The 14006-nt window shown below is 41.3% G+C and overlaps 1 protein-coding gene across 7 annotated transcripts in view; it reads left to right on the top strand.

Annotated features, from left to right (window-relative positions):
- The window catches only part of MARCHF8 (membrane associated ring-CH-type finger 8), a 103203-nt gene that overhangs the window by 39970 nt on the left and 49227 nt on the right, over positions 1–14006 (top strand). For 5 of the 7 annotated variants that reach the window (XM_061358799.1, XM_061358798.1, XM_061358797.1 and 2 more), the window contains one exon: positions 4409–4540. The exons of the other annotated variants lie outside the window; for them this stretch is intronic. In XM_061358799.1, coding sequence (XP_061214783.1) covers positions 4409–4540 — 132 coding nt within the window. The remainder of the gene's footprint in view (positions 1–4408; positions 4541–14006) is intronic. 7 annotated transcript variants of the gene reach the window in all.

Genomic DNA, 14006 nt, shown 5'->3' with positions numbered 1-14006 from the left:
GCAGCCTGCAGCATTTCAGAAGCCTGAGAGGAGCAGTGCAGGCGCTTGCACAAGCATGATGATGTGATTTCACAGACAGGAAACACTGCTTGGTATTTTAACATTTCCTCATCCTATCTTTCCCCCATTACACTTTTGTCGTACAAATGGGTTCTTTTTTCCCTCCATCTTCTTTTTGGGGTTAGACCTGGGAAGTGTCCACCAGGTGTTCCCAGGCAGTACCAACTGAGATGGTCACAGAAAAGAGTGTTTGGAAAAGCAGAACTTGGAAGAGAATAAGATGAGCTAAAAATGTGAGACAAACTGTCCCTGGATGGTGATCATCCTTTCAAAACACAAGTGCTCATCCCACTGAGGGAGTTACCTGCTGCGTGAGATGTTCTGCAGAGAAATGACCTGCTTTGCTATCGTTATTTTACTGATCAGGGATAACTAATCTTTTTGTACTGCATGTTTCAGTTGAGAATAGTTGGAGGTTTTTTTCAGACATGAAAGAAGTTCTGATTGGCAGCTTGGAAATTTGTGTAAGGTCTGAAAGGAGGATTTATAGGAAACGAGCAGATGGTCTTCTAGAGAATTACCCTAGGAGGTTGCAGTTATTAAAAAAATGGGAGGAACTAAATAGACTGTACAAAATTTGACTGTAAAATTAACTGGGCAGCCAGTAGCTAAATACTTAACCAAAATGATTCAGCTTGTCCCCTAGCATAAACATGTAATGATGTAATGTGTCTGTGAGCTGATGCTGCACACCGTTTCATGTTTCACCTAGTAAGTGTGCATGAATGAAAGATGATTTTGCTATACACAGTTCTTGCTGTGGTGAGACCACTTCTGTGTCTCTTCCGCAGTAGCAACGTGATTGTTCAGGCATGCAGGTCAATGCTACAAAATGCTGTTCGTTTTAAGTGAAATATAAAGCTCTTCAGCAGAATGCCTTTAATTTTTAAACTGCTCTTTTTATTCTCATAAATAATAACCAGTGAACACGTTAGTTAGATTCCAATACTTGATTATTTAATCTAATATTTGATATTGGGAGGAGGGGAAACCAAAAAGCAAGTTGCTTTATTTGGGGGATGCAAGACTCTAGTACGACATTAAGTAATTGAATATCACATGTCACTTCTGCCACATGGCTTTGGACTTTCAATACCCATGTTTCCAATTTATGTGTGTTTTGCTGAATGGACAGATTTTTAGAGAAAATCCCATCATTTTAGATGCTGATGTTTTAAGAAACACAAACTTTGTATGCTACGTTAAGTGAACAGATGGATTCAGAACATAGAGTCCATTATTCTTTAAAAAGTTAGGAAAACACTTATTTAAATCCCTAAGAAGGATCCTTATTAGAAGGCAGATATGCATTAATTCACTCATGTTTTAAATTCAATACCCAGTGGAGAGAGCTGTCTGAAATATTAAAAGCTGTTTAATTACTCTCACACTAATCTGTTTGTCTTGTGGTTTGTTTCTCCCAGAAACTTACTTGTAACCCATGGGTGTCATGGGAGTAGCCCCGTTGGCCCTGTGCAGACATAGTTCTACTGAAAGTTCAGTGACATAGCACTGGTACAGAATGTCATTAAACCGGATTTCTCTTCAACTCACTGTGTTTCCGTAATTCTTCTTAATGGCTGTAATACACCTATTGAATTTAGAAACCAACCTTCACAACCTTTGGCCTAACCTCCTGAAGTACTAAGAGGACAAGGGTCAATATCCAATGGGCTATGTGAAATTCTTAACTGAGCCTAAATACGTACTTCCCTGCATATAAAGCCTTACAATGTGTATTTGGAGGATTTCCCCCTACCATCCAGCACTTCGTTTCCATTAGCTTCAGAATTAGAGCTTCTGCAAAGAAATACTCTCAGAATTCAGCTCTGTCTTCCAGATATTAAAAACATCTAGAGAGTGAATTCATGGCAGTGCAGTTGCCCAGGTTGAGCTAATACAGAAGTTGTGGTTGTAAAGTGCTTGTTCACACTAGTTCCATATGAGAGTCCACATGACTGACGCAGGGAGGGAAGAGTATTCTGCTGCTTAATCGAAGCTTATCTGGTATGAAAATACTGAGATGAGTTTTGAACCCTGCTATTGATAGGGCTAATCTTGCAGCTTATTATTTACAATCTGCTGGGGTTTCTGAAATTTAGTCATACAGGAATGAACATAACATTGCCCTGTTTCTAAACTATTAAGTCTGTTGCACTTTAAATGATTCATTTCAGATATTTAATCTGCTACTGTTTGTTGATAGTGCAGAATCTGAGTATGCCATATGAGTATGTTTCCATTAACAAGGCGTACTCCCTCTGGCTTCCTTTGCAAAAACAGAAGATCTCTCTATAACGTAGTCCTTCTGCATCCATCGTGTTCAGCCCAATTGCTTACCTTGTAGTTCATGGTGTACAAGGCTGGGCTTATGCAGGGCCCTTGCCCTCTCACTTAAGTAGCCCTAGTAATTCTCTGGAAGCTTCTTGATTCCCAGTTTTAAAATTGTAATGGAAGAGCTGGGGGGAAGACATTCAGACCACAATTTTTAACTGTTGAGGGAGTTTGCCTCCTTGAGGTTTAACCATAGGATATTGATAAGTGAAGTGTTTCCATAGCCTTTGTTATCAGTCTGATAGTGTGTGTAGAGCTGATTTTGTGTTGGATTTTCCCTTTTTAAAAAGTAGTACTTGGTCTGGGAGGGAGAAACGGTGAGTTATGTAGAGTGCTCAGGATATGGGACCAACAGCGGTGGATGAGACAAAAAGTCCATCCAACTCAGGGTGTTCTTGACCATTCATGAGAGAGCGAGTATGAGATACAAAGTATGGGCAGGGTGGTCCTGGGCCCAAGGTTTGTGTCATGTACTACTGTGGTAAAACATACTTTTGAATGGGGTGCAGTTATCTGAAGAGGGTGAGAAGATGGAGTTGGTCTGGGAAAAAGTGTGGTTGAAGGGAAAGGAAATCTCCTCTGCTTTGTGGTGTGTACAGCATTCCTAGGGTATTCCAGGGAAAACCCAACAATAAATGCAACTGTCTGGATAATGTAGTCTGGAGAATCCTAAGGTTAGTGTTGGAGGAATACCAATGTTAGCAGAGGTGAAAGAGGAGTCTTTCAAAAGTTAACAGCTGCTCATGACTGACCACCAAGTGACTCTAATGTGTTAAATATCCTTTTCTTTTTGGGGTCTTTCAGTTGTCTTCGCATTTTATCTCTTATTTTCTGCATAAGTCACCCAAGGCAGGGGTAGGCAGCAGAGACTGTCTCTGAGTTTTGATGTGACCTGAGAAATGCAGCCCCAAAGATGTCTAGAGAGTTATGCCCAAACTGAAGAGCCAATGGGTTCAGGATTTAGGAAGTTGCACACACGCTACATTAAAGCCACATTTCTTTTACAGGAAGCTAACAGCTTGTGAGATCTTTTTCAGTTGTGTTTGGACAGCTATGTCACTTGGATTGTAGCAGGTAGTTGATAAGAGATGCTAAATAATTCGTTGTGTATCTAACAATGAAATCAGAGGAAAACAGTTCTGAGAAATAAAACTGAATCTGCAAGTGGCACATATTGACATTTGCCTATTGCAGTAATTGCACTTGCAAATAAAGTAATTGCAAGTTAGTCCTGTGTTTGTTCGCTCTGTGAAAGAATATCTGAAAGGAAGTGATTTTTGTAGTTAGCTTACAAAGTTGTACTGACACAATGGAATTTATTGTTCAAGAAGCATGTGAATTTATCTCGCATATTCTTCCACCCACTAAGTTCTCCTAAGCAGTCTCTCTTCTCTGTAAACAGTCAACTGAATTTGCCAGCTACAGCAAGCAGAGTTGGTTTTTTTCTCACCTTCTTTGTGCTGTATTGTTTTCCGGACTGTCACATTCTTTTGCTGTCTTTCGTGTTCATCTTTATGCAGCTTCTGTTGCATCCCAGCCCTTAGGAATAAGAAAAATAATTACTAAGCAACTGAATTTTTTAGTATTGTGTACTCCAGAGATACGGCTCTGTGCTTATCATGCTTTCTTTGATTTCCAGCTGCATGGAGTTTTATCTTCTTTTTAAAAAAAAAGAAGAAAATCACCAGATCTATTGGCTTGACTAATGAATAGAGGAAAGAAAATGCGTCTGGGAGGAGCATCCTGCTTGCTTTTTGGACATTGGGAGAATTTTTATGCTTCATAGCACAAAAATTGCTAGGGATTGCTCTCGGGAAGGGGGGGAGAAGTGGACATCAGCTGCTGCAAGGAATAGAGCATGTTCATAGAAGCTCTCATGCATTATTCATCACAAGATCCTTTCACTGGAATCAGCTGGAGGAAATAGTCAAGTTTGAGCTACACTAGTATTATATTTAGGGGGCTTAAACAAGCCCAGGCAAGTACAGCACCAACTCTTTCTCTTCATCTGCAGGCAAATGTAGGGCAGTCAGCAGCTCTGCTTACACAGCTCCGTCTCTTTAGTCTGGATAACAGGAGTCATGCAAGCAGGGGAAGCTACACTGAGGATACACACATGCCTTTGTGCTGGAAAATGAAGCTTCAGGTAGGAGAACGTGTTGTCAGCAAACTGTCTTAGCTTTACAGTTCATTGTAGGGATGCTGTTAAGCCCTGCAAAATGAATGTGTACATCAGCGCAGCGAGTCTAGAGAGACTGCTGTAGAGGCTTCTCATTAGAGTGCTCCACAGAGAATGCTATGTGAATGATCCTTTTCAGTGTGATACTTTGTTCAGTTCTAACTGTGAAGCTGCTTTGTTGTTTTGGGTTGGTTTTGTTTGTTTTTTTTAAGAAGAAAAAAACACCTTTCCTTCCTTCACACTAACACTGTTCTGAAGGTGCTGGGGATTGAAACCAGAGAAAACTTTCTGGGTTTTGGAAATTTGGGGTGTTTTTTTAAAATCGTATTGGTATTAGCACTTTTGTTGGTGGGAGGTAACCGTAAGAGATTCTGTTAAAACACATCTGGCTGTGATAAGCCTTAAGCTCCAATTGTGCCCTTTCAGAGTGCCTGCATTTGAATGGCTGCTGTATTTACCACTTTTTTTCTTCTTTTTTTTTTTTTATCTTCTGAATAAAGATGCTTGTAAATTGGGGCTTCTGTTCTCAAAAGCTCGTCTGTATTTTCCAATGTTATCAGTTGCTCTAAAAGAAATCTATATTTCTTCTCTATACAAGCTTTGTTTATTTAAATCATCAGGCTCGAGCAACACTATTAGTTCAGTTTTAAACAAAGAGGGGGATTTTGCAAAACCTCATGGAACATTAACAAAGGGTCTTTGTTTTGTTTTGCGAGCATTATTTGCTGTGTAATGTGTGGGTTTGTGCATGTGTGAGAGAGGGAGGTATACAAACACATAATCTCATTTGGCAAGAATGTTCAAATGTTGCTTGCTTTGTGTATCTGAAGTATGTATGCTGCTTCTGGCTGCTAACTGCTCTGGTGCCTGTGTGTATCCTGCCTGCCTGCCCTGCTTGGGCGGCTTGTTTCAGTTTGGGGAGGATTTTCTTTATTAATTTATTTAGGTGGGCTGCTAAAACCCCCAACTTGAAGGTGAAAAAATCTGGAGTCCCTGCTACACAGCTAGGATGAAATGGTGCTTTGCAGTGCAGACAAGTTGTTCTCTTTTCAGAACGATAGCTTGAAGCCCAATCTGGGGTTTAGTAAATAAGCATTACCGGTGGAAGCAGAAATTGTCAGCTTTACATGAAATCCCCAAGGAAGAGATTAATGGTCATGTGCTTTTGGTGAAGCTTAAATGTACACCGCCTGCCAGTATGCTGTCTTCCAAGATGACTTGATCATCTAAATAAAATTTGCATGTACACGAGAAGATGATATTTAGTACCTTTTGTTTTTTCTTTTGTTAACCATTTGGGACTGACGATATTTTGTCACACACACTATCAGCCTGTGGCTTTGGGGGAGGGGGAGCACATCAGTACCTCTGGGAGTCCTAAATAACTTAAAAATTAAATAACCTAGATAACTTTAAAAGCTCCTTTTGATTTCACATGTTAAAAGTTCTTGACATTTATATGCTGTACATCCAGCAAGAATTGATCTGCTGCTTGACTTTTAGAGATGCTTCAGTATTTGTCATGAGATAGAGAGGTGGCTGTCTTACACTCTTTTACAACAGATTGTGTGACCTTTGAATGCATAAGCTTGTTGTTTCATGGAAGCTAGGAGGATTTATCTGATTTTGCTAGACTTGTTAGGTCCCATGCATTGAGTTATTTGGTTGAAGTCAGTTTAATTGAGAGACGGATTGTGTGATTTAAACTTTAAGATTTAAAAAACTCACTAAAGTGTATTTTACTGCTTTACTACTCACACCTGGAGGCCAGAGTTGTGTTGTCGAGTCATCAGTGTATAGGGAAGGGATAGTTATATCTGTACTTGCATTTTAAATGTACTGGGCAGACGTGTTGATAGTTTAAAATGAAGTTATGCAAAAACACCTTTGTGTTGTTCTTTTTCAGCTATCCATATTCAGATTTTGTCTGTATTCAGCCTGCCAGCTACCCGCTCCACTGGTTTTGGTTTTGTTTGGGGTTTTGTTTGTTTGTTTTAAATAATCAAATAAGATTTAATACTATTACTGTGGTGCAAAACAGCAGTTATAACCTTGTTGGCACAGAGAGAAATTCAGCGTGTTTACCTCCAGCCTAAACCAGATGAGGCCCAGATAAGAGTGTCATATTTGACATGCCATCTGAGAGTGCTCAGGCTTATGCTTGTGCTTCAAAAATTCCTCATAATTCTCATGCAGCTGAAGCATGAGGGACCTGGATGGAATATGGTGCTGGGGATAATAAAATCTCACTCTTGCGGAGAGGAGTTTTATTCTGGTGTTCACATTTTTTTATTTATTTTTTCAATTCAGATGTTGTTGTTAAAAAATAAGAAACTTTCACATGTCTGTGAGTACGTAATTTGCTCCATCAGCTAAGAGTGAGGAAAATATTTGGACTGAATGGAACACTTCAGGCATTACAGATCCAGGAAGGTGAGAATTTTCACTGAACAAAAAAACCCCAAAGCAAACAACCCAAACAGCTAACAAATAAGGCAGAAAAGAGCACAAATCCAGTTTCTGGTTATTTTTCTGCACATCACTGTGAAGAGCTGGAATCGAACCAGAACAGGAAACATACTCTGTGTTCAAACTGTGGCAGGGAGCAGAGCTGAGACCACTTGATAAAACTCCTTTCCAGTTTTACCTCCTGTCTCAGTGTCTCTTTGTAATGGAATATAAAGGTTCCTAATGGCAGATTCAGAAATACAATTAGAATATTCAGTGTTTAGCAGCAGCAGCAAGAAGTGACACAAACTGAAGCAAAGAGTATGCTTATGTTGGTATTAAAGAGGTGAATAGGAGTTATTAACTGGTTCTGTGATATAAAGGCAGCATCATATTGTAACAACATTTAAATAAATGGTTGCAGCTGTAATGTCCTTGGCAAAAATTGTAAAAACCAGGGAAGAAAAAGCATGGTGGCCTCTGTAGGATCTGTCAAGTACTGGAGAAACTTCAGAGGTTTTTATTTCTCATCTGACAATGAGTTTTAAAGGTAAGTCTGTGGTGAGAACAGATCTAGTTTGGGTTTGTGGCGGCTTTATTTAAAAAAAAAACAAAAAAAAAAACAACTGAAGAATAAATTTAGGTTGGAAATAATTTTTTCAGTAGTGCAAAAAGAAGATATTTTCAATTCATGGCCTTCTCCCGCTAGTTTATGTCCCTTAAAGCTGAATGGTGGGCGCTATTCTGGTGCCATGGTGGGGCTATAATCAAATCGCTGATAATGACAAATGATGTAAAATTTATTCGGAGCATATATTACCATGCGTTCATGTCAGTTTTGTTGCCTGCCCTAGGCTATGTAGTATTTTCTCAGTGTGCCAGCCAGATGCTTTGTGGCTGTGCTGCTGTCTCTTCCCCCAGAGAAGGGTGGCCCTCTGCATCCCTCTGTTGCCAGCAGTGGGGAGGGACTGTGTATGGCTTCCTCCTGTGGAGGTGGCTGGGGGAGAAACAACAATGGGGCTGTAAGAAAGAGGATACTCTACACTTCCTTAAGGAACAGGCTGGAAATCTCTGCACTTCAGTCTGGTGAAAGAAGGCAAAGGGGAAGCCATCATCTCCCTGTGCTTCCGCCTCAACACCATGATAGATTTGGTCGCTTTATCATGGGCATGTCTTGGCCACTGGTGACAAGTGAGGCTCAGTAAGAGGAGGGACTGTTTCCTCCCAAGCACACCTCCCTGGACCTCTGTGTCTCATTGTCCAAAAGGCACAGGATGAGCTGATACCTGAGCAGAAATGACTGAATCTGTGCTGTCCATCCTTTCCTCCTTCCTGGGAATGACTTAAGAGCACGCAGTAGTACAAAGCTTGCAGTTGGGATGTGACCCTGCGTAAGCTTTGATGGAGATAGAGGGATAATATTGGGCAACCATGTGTGTCCCCAAGATTGACTGTAAGTCAGGTCAGGACTTGACTACCAGCACAGAGAAGTCCAATCCAAAAGCCGTGTGATGTTTTCAAGAAGGGGAAAATGGATGACCAGAGAACTACAGATCTCACCTATGCGTCTGGCAAAATCTTGGAGCAGATTCTTCTGAAAGGCATACTAAGGCACATGAAAAGCAACAAGGTGCTTGGTGACAGTCAGTATGGCTTCATTAAAGGGAAATCTTGCCTGACCAGTTTGGTGGCCTTCTATGATGGGGCTATGGAACTGATAGACAGGTTTAGAGAAGTTGATGTCATCTACCTGGACTTCTGCAAAGCATTCGACACTGTCCCACACGATATCCATGTCTCTAAATTGGAGAGACATCAATTTGATGAATGGACCACTTGGTGGATAAAGAACTGGCTGGACGGCCGCATGCAAAGAGTTGTAGTCAATGGCTCAGTGTCCAGCTAGAGACCAGTAACGAGTGGTGTCCCTCAGGGATAAGTGTTAGAACTTATTTTGTTCAACATCTTTGTCATGGACACGGACAGTGGGATTGAGTGCACCCTCAGCAAGTTTGCCGATGACACCAAGCTGTGTGGTTTGGTTGATACGCTGGAGGGAAGGAATGCCATCCAGAGGGACCTTGACGCACTTGTGAGGTGGGCTGATGCCAACCCCATAAATTTTAACCATGCCAAGTGCAAGGTCCTACACCTGGGTCGGAGCAATCCCAGGCATAGGTACAGGCTGGGCAGAGAAGAGATTCAGAGCAGCCCTGCCGAGAAGGACTTGGGGGTGCTGGATGATGAGAAACTTAACATGAGCTGTCTTCAGTATGCGTTCACAGCCCAGAAAGCCAACCGTATCCTGGGCTGCATCAAAAGGAGCGTGACCAGTAAGTCCAAGGAGGGGATCCTGCCGTCTGCTCTTGTGCTCTACCCCAAGACCTCACTTGGAGTATTGTGTGCAGTTCTGGTGTCCTCAACATCAAAAGGACATGGAACTGTTGGAACAAATCCAGAGAAGGGCCACAAGGATGATCAGGGGGCTGGAGCACCTCCAGTATGAAGATAGGCTGAGAAAATTGGGGCTGTTCAGCCTGGAGAAGAGAAGGCTGCTTGGAGACCTCATAGCAGCCTTCCAGTATCTGAAGGGGACTTATAAGGATGCTGGGGAGGGACTCTTCATGAGGTATTGTAGTGATAGGACAAGGTGTAATGAGTTAAAACTTAAACAGGGGAAGTTTAGATTGGATATAAGGAGGAAGTTCTTTCCTGTAAGGGTGGTGAAGCACTGGAATGGGTTGCCCAGGGACGTTGTGAATGCTCCGTTCCTGGCAGTGTTCAAGGTGGGGTTGGACAGAGCCTTGAGTGACATAGTTTAGTGTGAGGTGTCCCTGCCCATGACAGGGGTGTTGGAACTAGATGATCTTAAGGTCCTTTCCAACCCTAGCTATTCTGTGAGTCTATGATTTTAGTGTGGAGATGTGGCAATCCACACACCTGAGGCATCTCTCTGAGCAGGCCTCAGGCACAGGGTTCAATGATGTGCTATCTTGGTGTTGTGGTTTTCCCTGGAATAGAATCATAGAATAGTTAGGGTTGGAAAGGACCTTAAGATCATCTAGTTCCAACCCCCCTGCCATGGGCAGGGACAACTCACACTAAACTGTGTCACCCAAAGCTCTGTCCAACCTGGCCTTGAACACCGCCAGGGATGTAGCATTCACAACCTCCTTGGGCAACCCATTCCAGTGCCTCACCACCCTCAGAATAAAGAACTTCTTCCCTGTATCCAGTCTAAACTTCCCTTGTTTAAAGTTTTAACGAATAGCGTTAATTTTTTTCTGAATAGCTGGTGCAGTGCTGTGTTTTGGATTTAGGATGAGAATAATGTTGGTAACACACTGATGTTTTAGTTGTTGATAAGCAATATTTACACTAAGGGAGACACTATTCAGCTTCTTACACCACCCCACCAGCACACTGGCTGGGGGGCTCAGGGAACCGGAGGGGCCACAGCTGAGACAGCTGACCTCAAATGGCCAAAGGCATATTCTATACTATATGACATCATGAGAGTATAGAAACTGGGGAGAAAGCTGGCCATGGGCCACTGCTTCGGACTAGGCTGGGCATTCGTCAGTGGATGGTGAACGATTGCATCGTGTATCTCCTGTTTTTTATATTCTGATTCTTTTATTGTTATTTTCCTTTTTCTGTCCTTTTAAACTGTCTTTATCTCAGCCCTCCCCCTGCTCCCCAAATCTTTATCTCATCCCACTACAGGGGGTAGAGTGAGCAACCAGCTGTGTGGTATTTAACTGCTTGTGGATTAAGCCATGATACTTAGCTGTGCAGCGCTACTTTGGTCTGCTTTATTTACGCATTCGTATTAAAGTAACAGCAGATGAACAGGTTGGAGGTGAAGTAGTGGTTAGATGTTTTTCAAGGTTTTATATACAGTAAATGGTAGCATATCATTTCAGTTATGCCTTGGAGCTCCCCAGTTGTGTGTTTTGCTTTTCAGCAATGTTTAGAGAAAAGTATGGAAGCAAGATGATTGTGGACGTACACAACATTCATGCCTAATGCTAACAAAGACATTTCAACATAGTTCATAAATGTTGGCGTTCTGATGTTTATAACCTTGGGCTTAGATACAAAATCCTTAATATGGACAGGCCAGTTAGACTTCTCTGAGTTGGACCACTGATGTGTTAAACTCAGCTTTAGCCATTGTGCCTTTCCTGTGCTTCTGGAGGAGTTTGTGTGAAGCTAGTGAAGGCTGGCAGCTTGAAAATGGAGGTCAGGAAGGAACTGACAGCAACTATTGCAGTCTGGGGTTTGGGGAGCTGTTTCTGATTTCGCATCTTGCAGAGGGGAGCACAATCTTCTTTCATCTCTGCATCCCTGCAGTACAGGTGTTTGAGGCACTGGTGGCACTCCCTGCTCCCTTCCTGTCATGCATTGTCATTTTTCTAATTTGCTTATTTTTTGCTAAGGTCTGAATTCAATTTCTGAAGAGAATTGTCTCCTATACAGGAGTATGATATAATGTTTCCTGGTACCTTTGAGCACTAAATGCATATCTTGTGAGTGATGATTACTCCAGAGAACTCACTCAAAGACCCAAACAGTTTCTTATGCTCACAGGAACAGGAATGCTAGTGTTGTCAACAAAGTCAAGATCATAGCTAGAACTGAGAACATAAGAACTGCTATACCAGGCTGGACAAAAGCGCTTATGTGGCAGTGTGCAATTGGAGATTCTGAGGGACTAGTGCAAAACCAGGCATGTAGTTATGTAATATGTTTAAAACCAGGCATATCATCAGCCATATGATGATGCCTCCCCAGAAGCCTCTCCCAGCCCCCACTGATTTATAGCTCAAGAACTCTTTTGTGTTTATATTCGATATTTCTCAGTAGAATCCTGTTCCACTAATCTCTCAAATAGCTTTTTATGAATCTAAATAAAACTTCGAGCACCTAAAACCACATGAGGCAAAGATTCCCAGCATTAACTATGGATTGTGCAAAACCCAGTGTCTTTTGTTCTGAAATGAGCATTTCATTGGATGTTCTATGTTTCTTTTAGTGGAGAGATGGAAGATTGCTTCCTAGTCATTTTTAATGTGACTTTTGTGATTCTGTAATTCCTTTTCCATGTTGAGTCCCAGTCTATTTAGTCATTTCTTGCATGGAAATGATTCATATATTCAGTCACCCCATTACCCTTTTTGTATCATTTTCAGTCTTAGTAATTCTTGTTTGATTTCTGTGGGATGAGAACTGCACTCAGTATTTAAAATGGGATTTCTGGGTTTGTAGAAGATAGTGATTTTCTGCTTTGTTCTCTAATACAGACTCTTAGGGGTTTTTATTCCACTGTGAAGCGCTGAGCTGCTGTTTCTGTAGAATTACTTCTATAACCTGAAGATTGTACAGGAAATCTGGAGAGGGACTTTTAACAAGGGCATGTAGAGATAGGACATGAGGTAATGGCTTTAAGCTGACAGATGGGAGATTTGGATTAGACATTAGGAAAAAAATTCTTACTCTGAGGTTGATGAGGCACTGGCACATGTTGCCCAGAGAATTTGTGGATGCCCCATCCCTGGAATTGTTCAAGGCCAGGTTGGATGGGGCTTTGAGCAACCTCGTCTAGCGGAAGGTGTCCTTGCACTTTGCAAGGGGGTTGGAATTAGTTGACCTTCAAGGTCCCTTCCAAACCAAACCATTCTGTGATTCTGTGATTGTATTTCTTAGTACCTGGACTCCAGCCTTGTATATGTAAGGGTCAGATTGTCACTTGCCATTTATCCAGCTTCCATGTCATCTGCTGTTTTACTAGCTGGTACAGTTAGGTGGTTGTGCACCTTGTCTTGGCTAATGAAAGGAAGCTGTACAGAAAGTAAACACTGACATCACATTAGTAGCCTTGCTTTTCAAACTGTTTCATATTAACTCTCTCCCTGTGAAGCTCCACTGGTGGCTTCCTTCTGCTGTGAAAACTGTTATTATAAACCAAAACAAAACCAAGAGAAAAACCCAACCAAACACGAAAACCTTTCCTAACCTTTAGTCAGATATTTACCATGTGCTAACCTTTCCTTCTGTTTGTGATAGCTTAGAAAGCACAGCACTGGTCAGCCCACGTTACCTGGTTTACAGAAAGAATTTGACAAAATCCTGTCCCAAAATATCTTAGAGTTTATGAGCTTATTGATGCTTTCAAGGGAAAAGAGAAAAAAAAAATACCAAACTATTTAATTTGTGAAATACCTTTCCTTTGCAAGAGCTGCAGTATGTGAAATCTGGTCACTAGACTGCTAGTGAATGATTCACTAGACTTGCCCAGTGTAGGGGTTGGCCTTGTTGCTCTGCAGTTTCCTGAGTATTTCCTGGCACCTTCGCTAGAAACTGCTTGGCACTAATCACCTTCCAGGCCCCTGTTACTAAAGAGGTGGTGCTTCCTGTTATCAGTTGAACTATACGGCATCAATCCTTAGGTTTGTGACCAAGCTACTTCTAGAATGTAATAAAATTTAGGATTACTTGACCAAACATCCATTTGCAGATAGATATAACAATCAAGTATTCATTTAAAGCTAAAATTATATGACTGACAAATATTTTAAACTTAATTAACTTGCCTTCAGAAAAGACAATAGAAAATCTCCCAGAGCTTGTTAACCTAATGGAACTGGGCTAAATTTTTGGTAACTTCATGTATCTGAACTTTCTTTGGAAAAAATCTTGACTCTATTCCTTTGGACTTTTTGTTTGGTTGTTTTTCCTGGACTACTGGCCTTTCTCAGAACTGGTTCAAAGATGAGTTTAAGTAATCACTGTGTTGAAGTTTTGTTTATTCTCCTGTACTGAAGATGGAAGAATTCAAAGGAAAATGATCACAGAAGAGTGGCAGTTATTAAAAACTTCTTTATATTCAGTAATTATTTTTTTTTCAAACTCCCTTTGCGCCACAGAGTCTTGCAAGGCTTCACTTAAAGTCACTTTTGAGAACAGGTACTTTCATTCTTCA

The sequence above is a fragment of the Neopsephotus bourkii genome, unplaced genomic scaffold, assembly GCF_033783945.1.
Source record: "Neopsephotus bourkii isolate Nb327-2 ecotype Australia unplaced genomic scaffold, CSIRO-AGI_Nbou_v1 NB_951, whole genome shotgun sequence".
Taxonomy (NCBI): Eukaryota; Metazoa; Chordata; class Aves; order Psittaciformes; family Psittacidae; genus Neopsephotus; species Neopsephotus bourkii.
This window is presented reverse-complemented; position numbering and strand designations above follow the sequence as displayed.